This window comes from Melanotaenia boesemani, chromosome 11 (genome assembly GCF_017639745.1).
Source record: "Melanotaenia boesemani isolate fMelBoe1 chromosome 11, fMelBoe1.pri, whole genome shotgun sequence".
Taxonomy (NCBI): Eukaryota; Metazoa; Chordata; class Actinopteri; order Atheriniformes; family Melanotaeniidae; genus Melanotaenia; species Melanotaenia boesemani.
Genome location: NC_055692.1, coordinates 6,520,268 through 6,544,229, shown reverse-complemented (window position 1 = coordinate 6,544,229; position 23,962 = coordinate 6,520,268). Strand labels below are relative to the sequence as shown.

Sequence of the window (23,962 nt, the reverse complement as noted above, 5' to 3'; positions counted from 1 at the left end):
AGAGATCAGGATGCAGAGGACAGCGTTAGGTGCATATTTGGCTCTGGCGACCCCTGAAGGTAAAAGCTAATATGACCACGCAGAACTATTAAAAGTGGGGCTCTTCTTTTCTTTTCAGCTGTTTCCTTGAGGGGCGCAAACAACTCAAGATGTAAGATGATATGTAAATATACTGTGGAAAAAAGTCAAAGCATGAAAGAAAAGGGAGAAGGCTATGCACACACATACCGTGTTTAAGATGATGGTAATATTATAGAGAAAAGAAGACAATATTTGAGATGAAATGCAATGTAACGATACCGAAAAAAGGACCTGGGTTCAAGTCACTTGGCAACTTAGCAAGCCCCTTAACCCCCAGCTGTTCCCTGGGCACCAGAATCTGGCCTGGCAGCCCACAGTCCACGGAACTGTGTAAAATGCAGTTTATTTATGAAGCTATGTGAAGGTAGGCATGTGTTTTTCAACTCTGATACTCTTCCAACGCCTACAAACAAACAAAAACCAAAACGTTTCATGTGTCGACTTCACCGACTAGAGGTCATAATTGTCCCGAACATCTCGACTCTGGCTTCGAGACACGTGACCCCCGTTATTTGGTCTCTGCTGAGGTTTCTGTTCAAGTTTCCTTGTTTTGAAGCGAGTTCAGCTGTAAAAACGGAGCGCACGCGGAGGCGGGGGAGTCGAGAAAGAAAGAGGGAGGAGAAAACAGGAGGAGAGAGTATGAAGCGAGGGGGGCGGCAGGAGGAAAACATTAGACCCCGTTCCCTCTCGTGGTGAGGAAGGTTTTATCGTTTTACTCGCAAAGAGAAAAACCCACCGGCCACGCGCAGCTACACACGCACGGTAAGAACCCGCTCCGCCTAAAAAAAGAAAACAACATAAAACTAAGAAACATTTTTTCTGGTGTCAGAGGGGTCAAGGTGAGGCGGGGAGGGAGTCTGAGATGTATTTTGGGAAGAAAAAGGAAGAGATGGAGGAGGAAAAGTTGAATGAGCTGCGCCTTCCGTCTCTCGCCTCGCCTCTTTTCTCTGCCCTCCGGCGAAAAGTGAAGTTAAGAAGTAACGGAAAGAATGAAAAGGGAGATTAGAGATGGCCAGTCTGGGTTTTGGGAACTGAAAAACCTCAGCTAAACTCTCCTTTCTCTTTCTTTGTGGAAATCTCCGTGAAAACAAAAATACTGAAGTCACATCCACAACAGCTGGTTACTTTGGTGCCTCACTGGCGTTTCATGCCTAATTTTAACAGTTTCCGTAGAGCTCAATGTTTATTTTATTTATTTTGTTTACTTTATTCTGTTTTGGTGCTTAAGAGAAGAAAGATTTTGGAAAATAATTAACAATAGAAATAATAATGCCCGCATATGTTATACTATATTGAAAAAATGTAACATTCCTGTTCTTGTGATTACTTGTCAGCAGTGATGTCAGGGATGCGTCATTTTTGCATCGCCTCCAGCAGAAGTGAGTGAGAGTTTTGTAGAAAGATGAGTTAACAGTCAGACAGAAACTTCCTATGTTCATGAAAACAGGTTTGGCTTTGCCAAGAAGTCCCATTTCAGCAGTTATTAATATCCCAAAACAAAATACATGGTGCATCTCCAAAGTTTTGCCATGAAACACCTCTCATGGTCTTTAATAGCTTGGTGTGGCTTAACCCTTTCCCCTAGCTTGGTATGGTTTTCCCTTCGCCCTCCTGCCTTTATCAAACTCTGCTGGAGGCGATGTTGCCAGAGCTTGTAAAAAAAAAAACAACAACAAAGCAACCTGTTTCATGAAAGCCACAGTGTTTTTAAAAATAACAAGCCTAAACTTGCTTATAATAAGCAGACATATCCACTCAGGAGCTCTGTTTGTCAGACAGGAGAGAAGTTCTAATTATCCATAATTGCGTTTTTAACATTTCAAGTCCAACACTTGACACGCGAAGCGAGTCTAAAATATCTGAAAGGTACTGACTCATAAGGCCCCTTTACTTCGACAACAAGCATGTCGAAGTAAAGGGGTCTGCAGTGTGAATGTAGCTTTATCCAACTTTTTCACTCCTGTTTTCTTGCTTTTAAGTCTGAACAAGGTTTTTTTTTTGGTAAAAGATGGTCCAAAAGTGTCCACATGAGCAAATTTCAAACCTCACGCCTCATTCTGAAGAGAAAAAAATCAATGGAGGATGAATGTCGGCACAGACATATATCTGTTTAGAAGACTTTGAGAAATATAAGGAGATTGTCGGTGAATTCCTAAAACCTGAATGATTCATTTTCAGAAAATGATGGCAAATTTATTCAGTTTTAGGGATCTTTACATTGGGAGTAAACCACTGGAGGAACTGGTGAACTGATAGGTTTAACACAGTCTGCTTGCTTGAGCACTTAAAGCCAAGTCACATCAGAAGTTTATCATTTTTATCAGCCTGAAAGGGTCCGCCGAGTCCTTCTTTGTACAGCCCACAGGGACCTGATGTGTGTGGAGTCAGGATGGGCATTGCAATTTATTTAGCATTTATAAATGCTTAACACTATACAAATAAATTAAAATGCATGTGCCTGGGTCAGTTTCCATATATATATATATATAAACAACTAGGAAAAAGAAGGCAAGAGCAGAAAAACAACATGGATGCTTGTTTTGAGGAAATAATTGCCGTCGTCCACATTTCTATGTGCTGTAGGCAGATTTAATCTCCATACTGGGGAAGATTCTGCACAGCTGACTGAGAAGTTAGAATGAATAGGATGGTGGTGGCTACATCCACATGGAGATGGATTCAATTCCATTTTAAACACTTTTCTGTAAAGACATCCACACAAACCAGTGAAAAAGCTGTAGTTTAAATGCGAACCTGCCACAGAAATGCATCAGAAACAGAGATTAGGACGTTGAGCATGAGGAAAAGTCATGTTGTCAGGTTTAAGCTTCCCTTTTTATGTTAAATGGTACATTTGTATTGCTTTTGTAGTCTCTTTTGACCAGTCAAAGCAATTTTGCATTACACACAACCACATTCACCCATTTATGGGCACACTCATACAGCATTTCTTAGGAGTTTTCTACAGCAGTGATTCTCAAATTGGGGGGTCAGGACCACCAAGGGGGTCGCAAGATAATTTCAGAGGGTCACCAGATAATTGTAAAAAAAATATATCCTATAGAGTGCTACCTATCACACATTCACACACCGACGAGCCTGAGGAAGCCGGGATCAAACAAGCTGCAGCCACCCTTCTACGCGAAAGATGGATACGGAGCATTTCATCTGTTGTTTGCGTCCTTTACATCTGTAATTTGGTCTGTTTGTTTTGTGACCTCGTGGATGCCTACCCTGATGGAGCCGATGGAGTACCACTGGAAAATGTGGGGGCAGCGTTGAGGAGTTTAGCTGATGTGCGACCAGTGTAAGGAATGAAGAAGAAGAAGAAGCAACATTTTTCATGGCCGCAAAGACCACCATTATCTTCTGCTCTGCTTCCCTTTTTGTCTCTTTCTGAAATTTTACATCATCTTAATCTCCTTTGTCGTCGCCATGTTTGCCATTTTTCTGAAAGAAAAGGTGAACTCTGACTAACAGCCATGCTAACAGAAGGGACGCATGAAAGTTTGAGGGCAGCGACGTTTGAAACAGACATACCATAACTTTTAAATTTTAATATCTTTAGAATTGTGGTGGCAAAACCAAAACCCTTAGCAACACAAATGATTGATCTTCGATGACCCCTGTAAACCTTTACTGATGTCCTGAAAAGATAACGGCACAAATGAAAAGTTTGTGAATGTGGGAGAATATTAGAACCTGCTTTCCAGGGACTGAAAAGCATTATTCTTTGCTGAAGGCAGGGCTCAAAGTCCGTTTGGAGATATACTGTACAAAACCAGCATGCTGGCAAAAAGTAAAAACCAATGTAGTCTGCAGCAGAAGCGTGAGCAGAAAAATTTGTTGAGACAGTGTTTCACTGAAAAAAAAACTGAGACAGCTTGATTACCCAGAAAATCCCAACTGGACTGTAAATCCTGGAATTTATAACTTCCAGTTTCACACGAATCCATTTATTGTTCATTAAAATGTAAATTGTGTCACAGCTTGAGAAACTGATTTCTAGACGTCTGTGTGCCTCCACCAGAGTTTTTACAGAACACTGAGTGTATTATTGAGCTTGGAAGGTCAATCAAAATGTCAGTGTTTTATAAAGTAAGATGAGAGGAGGAGTGGCTGAGGGGTCAGGTGAATAATTCAGAGGTTGATTGTTTGGGGCCTTTTGGTGCAGCACTCAGCGCTCAAAGCACTGATACCGCATTGTGTATTCATATCATAACAGCACCTCACTTTCCCATCAATTAATGTCTAACGTCAGTATGGAAAGGCTCTTTTTTTAAGTTAGTTTTTCCACTTTTCCAACATTGAGAGTGCTAAATGATTTCGTGTTAACTAATTAACTCAGAGTCAGAACTACTGAGAAGGATGACAGCAATCAGTAACCCAGAGGAACCCTGACACCAAAGTAAGAATTGTTTTCTTGTGTGTTCAGCTGGTTAGATTTTTGATTAGATTTCATTCTTCTTTCTTTTTTTGGTCACATTATGACTGACAGAAGAAACAAGGAAATCTGATAAGAGGAACACTATCAAACAACATTCTGGTCTCTATTCAGGCTGCACTCCGGCTATCAACCACTTTTCTTTACAAAGTTGAACAGTTCAAAAGACGAATAATCATATTTTTCCAGGTGATAAGATCAACATTTTGTTTTTGCTGGTCTGCTGGGGTTTTCACACACAGCCATCTCTAGGGTTCAGAGAGAAAACATCCAGTGAGCAGCAGTTGTCTGGACCAGAATGCCTTGATGTCAGAGGTCAGAGGAGAATGGGCAGACTGGTTGGAGATGATAGAAAGGCAAAAGAAAGTCAAACAAGCACTGGTTCAAACCAAGGTCTGCAGAATAGCATCTCTGAACACACAACACGTCCAACCTTGACGCAGATGGGCTCTGCATTGGTCTGTCATGATAATTTATGTGGCCAACAGAACGACATCACAAATTCAAATGCGTTTCCTGTGCAGGACTCTCCCTTAACCTTGTTACATACTCTGCAAGGGCAGAATTTTTTCTTGAGTTAGCAAGAACAAGAGCAAAGTTTGTTCTGGCTGGTTATCTCATACTTTACGAGAAACTTTGTCCTGGCCGGGTTTTCGAGGGGCGGTATCCGTGTCTATATGCCATATGGTGATGGAGGCAACAGGTTCAGGAAGGAAACCCAGACACCGCTCTCCACAGAAAAACTCCAGCTCCTCGTTGGGGCTTGCTGATCTACTTATAGTTTGTTTCGTGTGTATTTGTGTCTGCGGACAACCTCAGTCAACATGTTCTCCATCACAGCAGATCAGAGCCTTGACATGTGTGATTGTTTCTTGAGGGAAAAGTCCACTCTGTTCCAGTCACTCAACTCTGCTGCTGAGAAAAAAGGAAAACAAAGTCGAGCCCAACGCACACAGACACACGTAGTCAAAGTTTGGATATGAATAGGTGTTAATCCACCAGAACAGAGAGTTCTGAAACTAGATTGTTTTTAACTTCCTGTTAAGTCATGGGGTTTCCCGTCCTACTTGAAAATGTGAAGACTAATAACTTCTTCAGTGCTGATTGACTTTACCTTTGCCTCATCACAGCAGTACGCAGGCTTCATGTTAGCTTCAGATGGGTGACGTGTGAGCAGCTGTTTGACAAGTTGGGGCTAATTTGCATATTCATAAATCTCCGAATTCTACTGGAAGCAAAGGCTGAGTTAGATTTAGGTCATTTAAAGCCATTAAAGATCATTTTCTTAAAACTCGGTGACTTAATAGTAGTTTTTAATGTGAGGTTTTGGCTGGTATGAGTTAGCAGTAATGACCACAACCAAAGACAATGTCTTGTGAGAAATGTTCACATAAACATGAACCCTGCACACAGTAAAATTAACAAACCATATCATGATGAAAAAAGGTTGGCAGACATGATGCACCCTCTGTTACGCGTTGAAACATTTTAGCTCACATAAAAAGATGAAAATGAATCGATGTTGTCATTTAATGCATCATTTCCTTTTTGCATATAAGCTTGTGGTTCTGTTCTAACTTGTGTAATTCTCAAAACATCTTCTGACATTAACTGTACTGTGTTCAAAGCAAACAAACTATTGCATTTAGTTAATGCTGCTCTTCCACTTGCTGTTATTATCCCTCTTTGAATGAAAACCAGATAAAATTCCATGACAGATGGACTGGGGACTAAAATTAAGGCTTTGCAAAAAGACTTGAGTTTGAGAAAAACTTTTTTTTAGCTAAAATATTCAGTTTTTTCAGTATATTCAGCAGCATTTTCTAACATGTGCTCATAAATTAACTTCATGTTTCTCAGGCCTATAGCTCAAAGCAGAGATCATTGGGTTGAAGTTTACAGATGTTAGCCACTAGGGAAACATGGTCTCAGAAAGGTGTGTTACAGTTTTTTCCCTTTGACTTTTGAATCAGCACAGCAGCTCCTGATAATTTCCTCCAATACAAATTCATGTATTGTATACAGCTGCTGGCTGGTAGGCAAAGTGTAAGACAATATTTGTCATTCTGCCATCAAAACATCAAGCATATTTTGTTGAGACAAAGGACAAGGGATGTCTTCTCGCACTTCTTCACCAGAGTTTAAATGAAGGGACTGTGGTTGGATTATGGTTTGGTTAAATCTTCTGCAAAGTGAAAGTTTTACTCATTTCTGCACCTCTTGCACTGTAATTAGTAAAAACAAAGCATGCAGGCTTCTTGTGTTGCTTCAGAAAGACAGAGAGTAATTACACATTAGCATCTGTTCAGATCCAGTTCAGTTCAGTTTATTTGCCATTTGCAGTATAAAAAAACCACATTGGAAAACAGTTGCAAGAAGCTCAAAGTGCATTGTCAACATATAAACAGACGAAAACATGAAAAACACAAGCCTAAAAACACACATGGATAGATCATAAGAACACATAGATGCTAGGAAACAATAAAACATCAAAAACACTGTATGAATAAGGAGCGGTAAAGAGGTAACTAAAACAATAAGGTGCATGTTCAAGGTATTCAAAGTACATTGTTCAAAGTCTTCACAGCTTGTGGAAAAAAAAAAAAAAAGAATCACAAGTTCTGTGTTAAGTAATTGCTAAAGCTTTAAGACGAAATGCTGCTCTGAGGTGGCCAGGATGTGTAGGTTTTGGTACATATATTGCTGCATGAACAGAACTACATTTAAATGTAATTAGGACTTCTGCTTATAAATATCATAATTATACTAGCAACTACAGTCTGCTAAATCAAGTCTTTATGTCATTCAATATTACAGGTAACTGTGTGCTAGTTTTATTAATTTGACTAAACTAAAACTCAATGCCGACTTTTTCAGGTTCACCTGTACAATTAATTCTTAACTCAGATATTTAATCAGCCAGTCGCAGAGCAGCAAGTAACTCATTGCATCTAAGCAAACGTAGCAAATTACTGCCAAGTTACTGCAATCTTAGAAATACAAAAATGCTGACTTTAGAGATGCAAAGAACGACTGTGTGATTGGACAATTGCATGAAGGTTTTTTGGCTGTTTATAATCCAGTTGTTGACGGTAATTAGCAAGAAGTTGTTTCAGCGCTGCTTCCTGCTATTGTTGAGTTACTGTAAGAGGTTTCTGGTCCTAACTTTGAAGGCAGATATGGTAAAAGAACTCAGACGTCCCTGTTTACAAATCAGCTGTTGCAGGTGCCGTTTTCTCAAACACAGGAGGTTTGCTTATGGAGCAGCTGTTTGACTGGTCAGAAAATCCTATGCAGCAGTCACTTTCAGCTGTGAAACTGCCTGATCAATAACAAAATATTAGTATACAGTGAAAATTTGTGACATCATTTAATATTTTGTTTTATCCGACTTGTAGTCCGAAATCCCAACTACTCTGCATTTACAAAAATATAAGATAAAGTTCATTAGTTGTTTATTGGAATAGTTTCTAATTAATATATTACAGATTGATTACTTGATTTTAATTTGGTCATGTAAAGCTTGTCTGCCTTCCCTAAAGATTGAGGGAGTCTGAAACATGTATAGGAGCTATTATTAGGGAGGATTCTGATAAGACAAGTACTTGTTGATAGAAACACAACAGGAAAAGAAGGCTGGTGACTTTGGAACGCCGAACACTCCTTCAAATCCAAACCAGGAGTTTTTATTTTAGGTTTCTGGCTAAGTCTGAAACTACATTCTTGACAGAATATCTGATAACAGCTCTGTTAAAGCCCCTACAGGGACATTTCTATGGTTTTCTTCTCATAGGACACGAAGAGAGACTAAATGTGCATAAAGAGACTCTATTACCTTATTACAAAGGTATTAAGTAGTCATAGGAAAACTCACCTAAATAGAAATGATTGCAAATATATTTGAGAAGTTTGCTGCAAGGATGTGGGTGCTGGTTGAAAAAAAAAAAACACTCAAAATGCCGCAAAGAAAGTCAAGCAACGAAAAGAAAAGGCAAAAAACTCAGGTCAACCGCAGATAGATACAAAAATGATAGTAAAACGATCTAAAACAACCACAATGAGAGTCCAAATGAGTATACCTCCACAATAAATTTGTTTTAAACAGGCATAAAACAAGCACAAGGAGATAGGAAATGACTGCAAAAATGTAAAAAGAAATTATTATAGGCACAAAATGGTGACAAAGATGTAAACTGACCACAAATAAGCACAAAATAACAACTAAAAGCCATTTAATGACATTTCAGTTACAAAAACAGCCGCATAGATTTCAAAGAAGAACAAATTTTTAAGAATCCACCACAAAAGGACTTAAAATAACAAAATATGTTCAAAATAATCTCAAACAAACCACCAAACACCACCACTACAAACCAGTGGAGAAAAAAAATTGCAAAAAGTTGCAAAAAATATTAAAACTACGAAAAAGAAAAAAAGGACAAAGAATAGGTATAAATATGTGAAAGGGCCACTAAAAGATGCTAATGTGAATACAAGAACTTGAGTTAAGATGCAAAATAACAGAAAGAAATGGCCAACTATTGCAAAGTTGAGGTAAAGGAAGAGAGTCTGCCTTCTTCTCATGAAGGAGGGATGAGGGAGTTTAACTTGTGTACAAAGGAGCCATTGTTAATTGAGCCACTCCCTGTCCATTAACACCAGCCCCAAGAAGCATGTAAAGTTTACCTAAATATCTCTTACTAGTCTGAAGCCATTCAACTCTGAGAAAGCCCCCCCTCTGTCCTTCCTCATGAGTCTTACTCCTTCTCTACACACCAAATTGAAAACAGAGTTAATTTTTCCAGATCCCTGTTTGCTACTAGAACAAACACACAGAGAGGGAACAAGCTGAATCGTAGCAGCTGTACTCATTGGCTTATCTCTCTTTTTTTTTTTTGCTGCTGACTTATGGAAACTAGGACTTAAAACCCCCGTCTTTCCCCACTTATTTCAAGCAGTTGCAGCGTTATTAAAGCGAAACACCTTCAGTGCGTCAGTAAGTGCGAGTACAAAGCTGCTCTTTCTGTCAGCCGCTGTGTGTTTCACGTCACTGCAAAGGGTGATAACTGATCAAAATGTTTGCATGTGTGCTGTGAAAAAAATAGTTTAATATGCAGCTCACAGATTCTATAGTGGTTTATTTACCCAGTCACTAAGTATTTTTAAAGTTTAAGCTGAGATATACAAACACAGATTCTCTCTTGAAACTGATGTATTAGCTAATATTGTAAAATTATTTGGTCTTTTTCTTTTAGATTTTTACTCAGTAAGTTGTAAATTAATGTCTAAATATAGTTTGTGCATTTAAACTGATTTGAACAGTACAAAAGGCCTCTTCAGTCATTTGGATGCACACACACATCATAAACACACACACCTGCTGTTCTTTCTTTCAGCTGCAAACAAGCTGTGAGTTTTGAAAATAGAGCTCTGTTCAGCTGAGAAACCAGAGATCTCTAATGGGACAAGACGGCCATTCTTATGCGTGACCTCTGACCTCTGAAGCCAGTCACAGGTGACTCTGACACTGAGATACTGTTACACACCTTTTATTTTCCTGGAATAACGTCAAAACTTGTTGTCTGCAGGTGGAGTATAAGTACCCTAAGAAGGCGTTTATGTTTGTTAGGATATAAATCTGTTGTGCTTTGATTGTTAGGAGGTAATGCGAATAAAATGTCACTCTTCTGACTTGTTGGGGGGCAGGATAAAAGTTTGGTTTGGTTTAAATTAAAAATTTTAAATGTAATATCTTCTAAAGTCATTTCAGCTTTACTGTATGTGTGTGATAAACCTTCAAAAATAAAAAAGAAAGAAGCCACCCAAACCCCAGAGAAGTAGGTCATTACCGTTTCTTGCTGGTAAATGTGGTTTAGGATAAACCTCAGCATGTTCTGATTTGACTCCCCCAGACCCGTTTTTCTGTTTCCACTGTGGTTTTAAAGCCAGGTGTAAAACAGTTTGCACCTTAGTGACCTATTTAGATCTAAGCAGCATGCAGGATTTATGTGCAGTGTGATGGTAAATATGCATAACCAGTATTTCCATACAATTTGTTTCAAAGTTCCAAGTTTTGTTTTATTACGTTTGATCAACATTTTGCAATCTGAGGTACTGTCACTCATTTAAACTCACATTCTCCATCAGTTAGTCGTTTTTAAGCATATTGAAAGAAATGAAGACTCCTCCATGCCTGATTTGCTTTATCTGTGGAAAAATACATGCATATATAATATCTGCTAGATGCACGATATTGCATTCTTGATAATTTTCTTATGAACTGATAGCTGATAGATAAAGGCGTGTGATAATAAAAGCTGTGTCCTTATTCAGGGTCTACACACTTTGGAGTGGCCTCCGTAGGGCACTTGGAAGTTGTTTACGGTTTGTGAAATTAGACAGCCTACCTAGCTGACCAGAATTGACCATAGAAGCAAAATAGGACGTTGAATCAATTAAACTTCTTAAATTTAAACGTTTTGCATATCATAGGAAACTTTAGTGAACGTTAACCCCGAACGAGTTGGTTTTTATCTTACATTTTTAACTGAATTATGTTAAAAAAAAAGCTATCTTTTTATCTTATCTATTTTTTTAGCAGGTACGCACTCTTTTTTTTAACACCTTAAACCACAAATAGTACACGATTTTACTGCCACTGTTTAACTAACATTTTTTATGTATTTGGTTTTGTAACTTTTCTACTAAAGTGAGGTAAATGAAAAACATGCTCTTCAGAGCCTTGTTGCTCATTCGCCCTCATCTTGTGCGAAATTAATTCTGGGCAGAAAGAGGCCATGAAGGATCCACCACCACCAGCGGCCTTCGCTGCGGCCAAACAAGGTGTGGGTTTGTAGGATGGATTCGGAGGCAACTTCCAAATGGGTCAATGCTTGGCGCACCACTGTGACGTAGCTTTTTTCTGTAGCAGACAAACCTGCAGTTCGAAGTGCGTAAACCCTAAACCGGGACACAGCTAAAGTCTCTGTTCTTTTGGAATTGAGGGTATTATTTCTACTCTCACTATGATGGTCCAAAATCTGAGTTACATTTTTAAGCAAAACTGTGAACTTCAACTTACTTTGACTTGACTGGTCTCGAGAAAGCTAAATTGACCATAGGTGCATGTCATGGCTGATAATATTTGATTGTAAGGCATTTACCAGCAGATACTGATGACATGCTGATGATGTTGTACATCCCTAATATCTACTAAGATATTACCCAAACTGAGTATGTATCATGGGTAAGCTGATTAACTTCTAAAATTAACCACTAGGTCCAAGTTGCATCATCATGATTTTATTTATAAGCACTACAGCTGAACAAAGTGCTGAACAATAAAGATAAGTAAAAAAAAAAACACAAAAAGCATAAAAATAACAGTAACATGAAACAATTCAAAATAAAATAGAGAATAGATATTCCTTACAGTCTGTTATATCATAGTTAAAACTTTCCGGTTTTAAACCAAAATGTTTTCATAATTGTTACATAAATCTAATCAAGGAACATGGAAAGCTTGAGACAAACTAAAGTGAAGGTCAAACATTAACAGCTTCATATGGAAAGCAGTACTCACACACTGGACTCCAAAACAAATATCCTCCAGCTGTTATCTTAGTGTAATCAAAGCTCATTATTGTGTAATAGTTACATTTTTGGGTGTTATCATAATAAATGATATCAGCCTTATAATGGGATTGTAACATTCCACTCAGATGACAACACACATGAACACAATGGAAGCAAGTCACAACAAAAACATCCATTATATCGTTCCTGATTGGACTGTGATGAAGTAAAATTTAACGCAGTGGATAATCTGATCGGAAAATGAGAACTTCTGGTACAGGTAATAAACTTGAGAGCAGTGTCAGACTTCCAGACATCTTCCATGGTGTGTGAAGGGTGGCTGCACAGTCTAAGAGCCCAGAAAGCTGGAATATCTGCCAAAACGGAAAAAGCCTGGAGGAAAAAAAAACACCTTTCCCAACATCCAGCAGTTCATAGCAGCTGATATTTAAAAACTTGTTAAATCTACGTAATACTGCAGTGAATGTAAATTTTTTCTCTTTCTCTGGGCCTGTAGCTATAAACTAAGACATGGCAGGAGCACACGTGGAAAAACTGAGGCTTATTGTGGATTTTTTGACATTAATAATAAGAGATTGAAGTTGAGAAACTTCAGCATTTTAAGTGAAGTCAGTTTCTAATTTCAGAAAAAAGGTTTGTTTTATAGAAAGAAAGCTCGGATTACTTTTATTCTTTAGTTGGATGATGAGGGAAAAGCACATTTTCTAAATTCAGAAATTTTCTATAACAAATTATAGAAACTTGTTTTAAATAATTAAGTTTACTTAATTATTGGGGGACATAGAGAACAGATGGTCATTTTAGAGACCTCGCCTGCACTGCCTGATTTTATTCTGCTTCACTTTAGACCTGCAGAGATGATGTGATAAAGGTTAGAAATACAGCTGCACCATGTCAAAGAGATGTTGATATTCATCCTGAAGTTGTTTTCCTTAGGCAAGTCTAAAACTTGGTTTATTTGTGCTATATGCTGTCTTATTTTTTCTTCACCAGTCACACATATACTGATATTTACACATCTTAACTTTCACGAGTGTTCCCTTTAAAAAAAGACTCCAAAAGTGTTCAAATAGACCTTGTGGCTGCAGAGATTTACTCATTTCATTACTGGTATGCAGTTTTTGAGCAGAGGCCTAAAAGAGCTAGACACAGGGTTCAGAATGTTACATTTTTAAAGTTTAGCTCCTTACATTTAACAGATGATATCACCCAAAGCGATTCATAAATTAGCTGTATTATTAATTCCAAAACATAAAACAGACAGAATTCTGAGTTAACATATTAAATTAACTTATGTTGCCCTGTTTGCATGTATTTCCCAGCATGCACCCTGCAGATATTCTTATTTTTCTCCTGTAAAAACATCCAATGTGAGAAAATTTTTGGTTTCTTCTTGATACGTTTAATGAAAAGAAAGATTAAATGTATGTAATCTTTGCCACCTTTTATAGGTTCGTTGTTGGGGTCAGTGTTGCTGCTTATTGTGGCTGTCCGAATTAAACACCTTTTGTAAACCAAAGGTGCAGATTTAAGAACCAGTAAAATGTTAATGAAAAATGTTTTGCTCCAGCATTGTCTAAAGTTTTGTTTCAGATTAATTTACAGCCCCAGACCTGAGAAATTAGGTTAAATTCATATGATATTCTTTTGTTAAATTCCCATTTTCTGTTCTCCATCGTAGTGTTTCACACACTCTCTGGCCCACGTGCCATGCTGTGTTGTTGTGTGTGTCTGGATTTTTCCAGGGCTTTGCCATTCTTGTTAAAACACACATTCTTAAGCAAACTCATGAAGTTGATATTTATAGCTCCAACACTGACGTCACCTTGGCAACCAGTAGTAATGGGTGGGATCTAAAAAAACACTGATTTCCTCACTCACAGGCAAGTTTGGGCTCATGAATATTTTTCTCCTGCTCTGTGTTTTGTACATTTTGTGGCGGTGTGCTCACATTTCCCTCCATTGTTGCCCCACATTTTAGAGACCAGAAGGAATTTTAGTAGGAAAAAACACTAATGAAATGAGAACAAATAAAGCAACTTTAATCATGAGCCATTGCTGCAATAAAAAGTATCACAGTTAAAAACCAAGAAGCTGCCTTGGCCCGAAGGGAAGGGACAGCTTCCAGCTTGTATATTCATGTCTATCTTTGAGGCAAAGCAGTCTGGGGGAGAGTGGATGAGAAGGAGTGGGCTTAAAGGAAATGTGGTTTTAATCATGAGAGGCACTGAAATAGCCACTGCTGTGAGATAGAAGATAAAAGTCATTATGTCCATCATCATGATGCCTGTTTCTCCTTCGGGGGAAGCAGTTGCCTCATTTCCTTTTGTGAATGATATTTAAAAGAAAAAAAGTGGAAAAAACCCTCATAATTAATTTGTTGCTTCATGTAGGGATGGGACATACCCAAATCTTTCCTGTCAATACGATACCATTAGTTAATGGTACTTTCTCATCAATACAGATGTTGATACTTATTGCATTTTAAAGAAAAATCACGATTGTACAGTTTGCATTGATATCTTTATTGCAATGGCAATATGGAACATAAATAACAGTCAAGAACATCAATACTTGAAAGAAATACTTTTAAAACAATAAAAAAAAAAAAAAACTGAGAAGTAAATCTTTTAAAAATAAAATAATTAAGCCACAGATTAATTTAAGATTATTCACATTTATTAAATAGAAAAATAACAAAATATAACTAAAAGTAATATGATACATATAATAAAAACATGTGCAATAACCTGCATTAAATCAGTAAAATATCAAAACAAAACTTCATCATCCCTAAGCGTAGCAGCGTTGTCATGGCATCATGACATGTGATAGGCTACCATAGTCATGTGACACAGAAGGAATACACTGTTGCTGGGCTTCACACGCAGTTTTATTGCCTAAAACTCTCAGGAGTGAAAACAAATTGCATGTTTTGCATCAATACGCCCATCCTTAGCTGCATGCCCTTTTACTCTCTTTAACCTGTTAAGCCCGACGGACCCACCGGTGGGTCCAACAGGTGTAAACACAAATTCATGTGTGTAAAAAAGTTACTTTAGTGATGTAAGGATATTTTATTTATAATGTGTCTTAAAGAAGAATACCTAATGCCACTAAATCAACTCTTCAAGTGCATTTGGTCAACAAAGAATTTGTTTAATACCAACTTTAAAATACGTATGCCACAAACAACAGCGCCACCATTACCAGTAACACCCGAAACAAAATGCAACACAACGCGTGATCCGTTCACTCCACCCCAACATATTGGGTGTCAAATGAAACTAGAAAAGCTGCACTTTCATATGATACCAAGCATAAAAAGATATTCGCCAAGCACCTCACGTCAGTCTCAAAACAAACACAAAGCTAACCCTCGCATATCACAGCTAGCCTTATCACATAGCATGTTTATCACCAAATACAGCACCAAATCCCAAAGCTATTCTCACAAACAGCGATATTTTTTATTTCCTTACCTTTTTGTGGTCATTTTCAGTCTATCCACATTGTTCTTCGACCAAAACTCACAGCGTAGTAATCCATAAAGGTGAAACTGCGTAATGCGCTAACATGTCATATGCTCCCATTCACAGCCATTTTGTTGCCTTGCTGTGGGTCTTGGCAGTGTAAATAAAGTTTGGTCGAATTCTACATCTTACAAGCTTTCCGACGATATCTTACACTTGAACAACACTTTATCTGTCAGGTATAAATACTTGTGCGTAAACAAAGGAGCATCATTGCCATTTTGCTGCAGTTACGCACGTGGGCGCACCGGAAAGAGCGAATATCGAACAGCGTTCATTTCTTTGCTTCATTATAACTTTTTATCCATTTAGAAAGAAGGATAAAAGCCATAAACATGTCCAAGAAATTACAAAGAACCAAATACACCGTGTTGGAAGTTCTGGAGAATACAGACACAGCACAATTTGGCACAGTTTGGGTATCCAAGTGGCCAAATGGAAAGTCCGCCTGGTACTATCCACACTAAAACCTGCATAAAAGCTATGAGCTTTGTTCTATTCTCATTAAACCTTGTACAGTTGTAGTCAAGGAGTTGTTGAATGCATACAGTGGTATCTTTATGCACAGAGTGATTTCTGTCATGATGTTTTCATCTGTGTACAAAGAAAAAAATTGCAGAGGATATTGTTTTTTTACCTATGGTTTATGACAATTTGCACAGGCATATTAACATTCACAATGTTTCTGACACTGGATTTATATTCCATAGGGTCTTACCTATGGAGGTGTGAACTCCAGAGAGCACGATCATTAGGCCAGGCTTTGTACTATATTTTCTCTTTTGTCTTTTATTAGTTGGTTTTATTGTTGTTTGATGTTTTATTTTAAATCATTATTTTCCCTGTGCAGCAGTTTAGGTACCTGTTGGTATGTGAAAGCGCTATGTAAATAAAGACTGATTCGATATTAAGCAACATTTGATTTGTTGTCTGTTCTTGTCTTTGTTCACAGATCAGTATGATGGACAGATAACAGAAGGAGAAAGAGGAAAAGAAGATGTCGTTCTTTGGCCTGGATTGTGTCAAGAAGACACAGAGCGGTAAATCAAGTCTCATAGTTATTAAAATTAAGAATACTTTTTATAAAATGCTCATCTTTATAGGAAACTTTACAGATGCATCATCAGAGGGTAGAAACGCTTCAAAACAAAAGCTTTATGGACCATTACGGACTCAGTGACAACTCGATTGTCAAAACCACATGCAGCATTAACCATACAATTTCATTCTATAAGAAATTACAACTCCAGACAGTTTTTCTTTAGTATGAAAACACTGAGGTACCATCAAAATTAACTTTCCCAACACTCCTAGTTTAAATTATGGTGTCGAAAATAAATAGGTCAACATCCAAAAGTTGGCAACCATTTGGCACTGAGTGCAACACCGGTCCTTAAACACTGAAGGGGAGGATGACGATGAAGATGACAGAGTGCAGGTGTGCTGACTCACTCCAGGGTCGCTGCTCTGCCTCTGCCCGGAGGAAGGGAAAGAAAACAAACCCCATCATAGCAGGAACCAAATACAAGAGCTAAACTGAAAAACCCCAAACCCTGACACAAATAATGTCAAACAATTTCTTTCACAGCTGCAAAAAATTAAAAGTTTAACAAAATTTAATTTGAACTTATTTTTTTATGCTCTTTCAGAATTAGATGAAGGTAGTTTTGTTTGACACAAATTGAATATGTTATTCTAGTGTTTCATGAAGTCCTCAGTTCTATATGCATGATGTAATCTAGTTTTTTTTTTTGTTTTTCTTTTACTTCCACTGATAGGCTTACAATTAATAATGATTTTTGTTCTTTCTGTCTTTTAAAATCAGAGCTGGAGAGGAAACTCAGAGCCAACGACCGCGACTACAACCTCTCCTTTAAATATGCAGTAAGTATTATTCAGTCTCTGGATGCTGTTTATGTTTTGTGTTTGTGGGGAATCTTCCAGTCATGAGTTCATCACTGTGAGGCTCCATCCTCCACATATGTGACTATTAAAATAGAGAATGGATGCAGCTCACATACTTCATAGACAAAACACTTTACTACACTGGCTTTTTGTTAGCACAGTTTACAGTATAAAAATCAGCCTCAGGGTGTGGCCATTTTTTGTGTGTCTGGCTGTTATCAGGAGACTGGATGTCAGCCAAAGTAAGTTGCTGCTGTGTAAACATCAAAGTTTCTATTTTGTGTTGCTGCCTTATGAATATTGTTGACATTTTATCAGTGTATTTTATTTTTGAAGGAGCAAAATGGGATGAAATTCAAATATAAAATGTAAGTTTATTATGGAAAAAATATTATGTATTCATTAATTAATATGTCAGTTTATAAGTAAAATATCACTTACATATAATTTACACTTGTCCTTTAATTTAATATATTTTTGGATATGAACATCTTCCATACAACAACAGTAAGATAAATCTACACCACAAAATATAAACACTAACTTCCTTGTGTATTTAAGCACTTATAAGCAGAATACAAGTGTTTAGTTCATGGGTGGTGTTGTTACTGAAGAGAGCTAGTCATGGAGATTTATCACTAGCTGACTAGCAGCATGTTCAACCTACTGGCAAGATCCACCTGGTGCTGAGAAAATTCCTCTCAAATTTCAAATACAATCCACAATGAAATTCCAGAGACATCAGGAAGGTTTTCATTACAAATTCATGAAGCTGTAACTCAGAAATTTTGAACAGAGGACCCCCACCACCCCCACCCAAGCTGCTTTCTGATTCTTCATGTTTCTTCAGAGGTCCTCTGAATAACCTAAACATTTTACAGCATGCAGATTCCTCCAGAGAGGTTTCATCTTTCATTTAGCCCTCATTCCTATTTATGTTTGTTAAGCTGAGAGACTCCTCAAAATTTCATTATGCTTGCATAATGACAATAAAGATCTTGAATCTTGAATTTAATATTCAGTCTAATCTGTCTATTATTTCTTTATCCCTCACACCTTTTCCACCTTTCCAGACAAATGCCATCAAGACCTCCAAGTACAATGTCTTCACATTCCTACCTCTCAACCTATTTGAACAGTTCCAGAGAATTGCGAACGCCTACTTTCTTGTTCTGCTGGTGCTCCAGGTGAGGTGAAAACAAAGCACACACATGATTTTTATGTGTTTAAAATTTAATGTATACGTTCATTCATTCATTAAGTTAATACTCCTCCCTGAGCCGTCACCTTACCGCGGTGGAAGAGTTTGCGTGTCCTGATGATCCTAGTGGTTATGTTGTTGGGGGCTTTATGCCCCTGGTAGGGTCATCCATGGCAAACAGGTGTCTAGGGGAGGGACCAGACGAAACGTGGCTCAAAAACACCCTTATGATGACGATAGATCACGGACCCAGGTTTCCCTTGCCCGGACGTGGGTCACCAGGGCCCCCCTCTGGAGCCAGGCCTGGCGGTGGGGCACAGAGGCGAGCGCTTGGTGGCCGGGCCTTTGCCGATGGGGCACCTCAGTGGCGGGGCCTGGGGGTGGATGAGGTCTGCGAGTTCTTTTAGGCTCTGGATGCTGTACAGCTGTCTTGGCCGACACGCCTCTGCAGCATCACGTGGACATTTCCCCTGGACTGGCAGACTGGGGTGGTGGTCCCCCTCTTCAAAAAGGGGGACCGGAGGGTGTGCTCCAACTACAGGGGGATCACACTCCTCAGCCTACCTAGTAAGGTCTATTCGGGGGTGCTGGAGAGGAGGGTCTGTCAGATAGTCGAACCTTGGATTGAGGAGGAGCAGTGTGTTTTTCACCCCGGTCATGGAACAGTGGACCAGCTCTACACTCTCTTCAGGGTCTGAGGGGGCATGGGAGTTAGCTGAACCAGTCTACATGTGCTTTGTGGACTTGGAAAAGGCGTTCAACCGTGTCCCCCGGGGGTTTATTTTTCTTTTACCCTAATTTATTTAACCCTTCCTAGCTTTGTCTGTGGCAGCATTTTAACTTTTAGTCAAGTTTATAAGATACTGTAAAGATACAGATATGAATTCCTTAAACATGTTTAGTTGTTTGTGGATTGAATGGATGGATTAGCTTCAAGCCTAGCTAGCTAAGACCTGTCTGTTTCTGTTTTTTGTTTCTGTTTCTGTTTCTGTATCCTGGCACTTTGCTCCTTGCTCTTCTTGTGTACTCCTGCTACAACAGCCCCACCCCAAAAGGGAAAAATAAAGTCTTTTTAGTTTGAATAAGGTTGCATTTTTAGCACAGATTAGCTAATGTTAGCTGTGTCAGAATCTCTTCAGCAGATAATCCAATGCGTTCACACTTCTCACACTGAAGCTGTGTGTTAACCACAGGAAATGGACAAGTTGGGTGCATAGAAAATAAAGGAAGTGTAATATTCAGAAAAGGAAATTGCATCATCGAGTGCAAAACAGTTGTATTGCACCATAGAGGTTGTCCACAGTAGCTACTCTGCTGAAACACAGGAACTGAGTTTTGGCAGGTTTACAGTAAATAAATGGCAAACAACCTTTGTACTTTACAATGTGATAAACTATCTAAATCTACCAAGGGATAAATACCAAATGACAGTGGCTACTACAGACAGACCTGTTTTAATATTCAATAAACAGAAAATATTGTTTTTTAGGGGGGATCTACATTAGAACTAATAAGTTCTTCCCTTTGCTTAATTATTAAAGAATTTGTGAAAAGAGATCAGGTTGAATTTGGCCAAAATGTCATCATTTGACCAAATTACCTCAGGACAAAATAATCAGTATCGTGCAATTTGCAAACATTTCTAACAGACAAAGTTAATTTGTTCTCCAAGTTTCACCTGAACAAACATAATGCACACAGTCTACTTTCACACAATCCTTTCCTTACTTTGCACCTTTGAACATACGCCCACAGCTCACCACTATCTGACTGTTTGACATAGAGTACTTGTATTGTGTGTATAATGATGTGTGATGTACTGGAAGACCTATTTTCCATTTTGGCATAAGTCCTTGGTTTTTTTTGTTTTTGACTCCAAATTTAGATTTCCTCTACTTCACGCATAAATGTGCTAAAAATGTGAACTAAAGAGGTTGTTGTGTTTGTCTTTTTTAGGTGATCCCTCAGATCTCCTCTCTGTCCTGGTTTACCACTGTTGTGCCTTTGGTCCTCGTGCTGTCAGTCACTGCTGCCAAAGATGCAACTGATGATATAGTAAGCACAATTAAAGTCATGCTTTCTTTATTTTTTCTTTTTGTTAACAATCCAGAAAGCTCCGCAAAGCCCAGGCCTCAAACATGGTGGAATAATGTTCTGTAACATATAAAGGTTATGCACCTAAGTTACTCTTCTAGCATAGATACACCCTCTGAGAAGCAAAAAAATCAACACTGCTGCTTCTGCTTGTCTTTGGATTTAAAGTATAACAGGTGAATATCATGTAAACTGAAGGGTGCTGGGGTCGACCATGAACTTGGCGATCTACTAAAAAAAATGGAAAACAGGGACATTAATATCAGAACAGAAATCAGATTTTATGGTGTTAAAATCTGCCTGGAGTACCTTTTAAATAATCGAACATGTTTCGTAGAGACTTTCAGTTTAGTATTTAACATTTCTTATGAGGAGTTTTATCAAAGTAGCGTGGCTCGGGTTTGTGCTCCAGGATTGCTGCTGATCGCCCGGGTGTCTGAGCCGCCCTAGTCTGCCTCTGGTCTCCGTAGAGTGTGGGCGCTTTTGCAAGTTGTCCAGTGGGCCCGTACACTAATAACTACTTTTTTAAGGGTCTTTCTTGTGAGTGTGTATCTGTATCTTTAGTTGTTGTTGTGATACATGTTTTTTTGTTTGTTTATTTATCTTTTTAGGTAATTTGGTTATTTTTTAGAAACTTCTGTTGATTGTCAGCTTCGTTTTTTTTTTTTGTTTGTTTTTTTTGTAAAAGGCGTAGGAAATTCTCTTTTGTGTTTCTGTACAGGTGCAGTAGTTGGTTGTCTGGTGATAGTTTGGACTGAAGGGTCGCTGGCTTCTATCTGTTGGTTCTTTGCATTGTCTTTCTTCTTTCTGCTTTCCTTTTTGCTTCTTTTCTCTGTCCTCCTTTTTCTGTCCCCTCCAGGTTCAGCAAGATTACTTAGATTCTATAATTCAAAATAAATAAATAATATTGATTAAATAAATTAATCAGATTATCAATAGGAGCCTTATACCCATAAAGCTCACCTTGGCAAAGCTAATCTGTTCGGCACAACACAGCAACCAGACCATCATTCTGCTGCTACCATGCTGGACAGGACAATTTAAAACAAATAAATAAACTATTTAATAAACTATTACAGGGGACAGAAAAAACACAGAGGGAAATAAATAAATAAAAACAAATTTATAAAATAAATTTAATTAATTTAGAAACCAGAAGTTCAGCTGGTTGAGCAAATAAATAAATCAAACTGAGCTGAGCAATGGTTTTCTTTAGTTAATTTGTTTAGTTAAAACTGGTAATTCCCATTATTTTTATCAACAATTCAGACAACATAACATTTCAGATTTAGTCAAATGTAAGTCGCTTTGGATAAAAGCGTCTGCTAGATGACTGTAGAATAGAATAGAATAGAATAGTCAGCTGAGGGATTTTTTAAACATGGTCTTTTTTTCTTGGTAGTGGGTCTTGAGAAAGACCAAAAAAAGGCTAGTCCAAGCTAATTGTCTTGTTTTGTGAGTCATTGAAGTTGCTTAATCTGTCCACTAAGCACTGGAAAGCAGGCATTACTTTATATGAGTTTGTTTAAACACAGATTTTGTTTATGATCACATCAGATTGTTTTTATATCGGTTTGTTGTGTCTGTGATGATGTTTTTTCTTTCTGTGCACTGATGCAAGCCCTTTGGTTCATCTACAGGTGACATATGTTGTCATTATTTCCCAGCAGTAGTGAGTAAGAGGTTCCTGCACAGATCCACTCCTCTAGTCAGTCATGTGAAAAATAAGTGAAGGTGATGTGTTTTCTAACTAACCAGGGAGATGTTTCAGTTAAGAAGGAATTGTGTAGATTTGGTAATGTAGATCTAAAGTAAATATAAACCTAGCTGTGTTTTATTGTCATTATCTCTCAGAAACAGCCAATGGATGTTATTTCATGTTATCTCATCTTGGATTTAAACACTATTTATTCTCTGACTCTGGAAGAAAATGTATTTTAGCCACACTGTACCCTCCGTTGTCTGAAGTGGTCTTGTTTCACTGCAGTTTGCTGAGATATTACACAAATCTGATTGTTTTTATGTTTTAGGTTGTTCCTGTGACTTCATCTATGTTTGATTAATGTTTAATTAACTGCATATTTTCCCTGTCGTCTTCTTGCTTTTGCGTATTTTTTTTTTTTTATTTAAAGAAGCATTTCGAAAACCTAAAGTGTGAAAATTAAATATGTTTCTGAATCATGGGATTTTTCCTTCTGTATGAAACTTTTGTCAGTTGAACATGTGAACTGTGGGGACGAAGTTCTCCTTTGGTGTTACAGCTCTGTCAACTGGAAGTTAGTCGATTAGGAAACAAGTTCCCTTCCTTTCTGGCTCACACCTACAACATAACCAACTTACACACAAGTTCATTCTTTTAACGGACAAGCTGCTTTCTTTTTCATTCATCACTTCAGGAGAACTTAAATAGAGCAAAATGTGCTTTTAAAACAATGGGAGGAAAATTACTTTTTATTTAAACCATGTGTGACCGTTTGTGGGGTGAGCAAGCAAGGAAGTAATGCCAAATCATTTAGAGGAAATAGCTGATGCAGTGGGTTAAATGTTAGCTCAAATAGGAGAAACAAAAGCTTTATTGTTGACCAGCCTGGATCTTGAGCGGTCATCCATATCGGTTACTTTAGTGAGGCCACCAGGTTCACGTTTGATTTGATTTTGGCATGTCAGGTACGCAGCCACTCAGGATACTCCAGACTGATGGTGCATAGAGAAGAAGATGACCTTGAAGTAACTGTATTAGGAAAGTAGCTGTGGAATAACCACTTGACAAGCTAACTGCTACTGAGTTGCAGAAATTAAAAAGATTTTTGTAGATGTGCTAATTTCTTAACTGATTCTGAGTGTTTTACTGTCTTTTTATCTGAGACCTTTCCTGCTCATTTTTATTGCTGATTCCAATTGACTGAACGCATGTCCATGCATTTTAATGAACTATATATCAGACAGTTGTATGAGTACACAAGAAAATGAATCTTGTACTGCAGGTTTACTTGTACGGTACTGTGCAAAAGTCATGAACAAGCCCCTCACTTCTTTATATTTGGACCTTCAGGCGTTCTGAAGGTCTGTTTATGTTTTTCTTTTGGACGTCAGTGCAGTCCTTCTACC

The 23,962-nt window shown here is 38.1% G+C and overlaps 1 protein-coding gene across 2 annotated transcripts in view; it reads left to right on the top strand.

Moving 5' to 3' along the window:
• The first annotated feature begins 346 nt into the window (after positions 1-346).
• LOC121649180 (phospholipid-transporting ATPase ID-like) overlaps positions 347-23,962 on the top strand; it is a 53,534-nt gene continuing 29,918 nt past the window's right edge. The window contains exons 1-5 of one of the 2 annotated variants that reach the window (XM_041999813.1): positions 347-411; positions 16,607-16,694; positions 17,480-17,538; positions 18,633-18,746; positions 20,717-20,815. In XM_041999813.1, the coding sequence (XP_041855747.1) occupies positions 16,652-16,694; positions 17,480-17,538; positions 18,633-18,746; positions 20,717-20,815 (315 nt within the window). In that variant the 5' untranslated portion in view covers positions 347-411; positions 16,607-16,651. Of the gene's footprint in view, positions 412-693; positions 844-16,606; positions 16,695-17,479; positions 17,539-18,632; positions 18,747-20,716; positions 20,816-23,962 lie in introns of those variants that run through there. The other variant, XM_041999812.1, reaches the window with a different exon arrangement.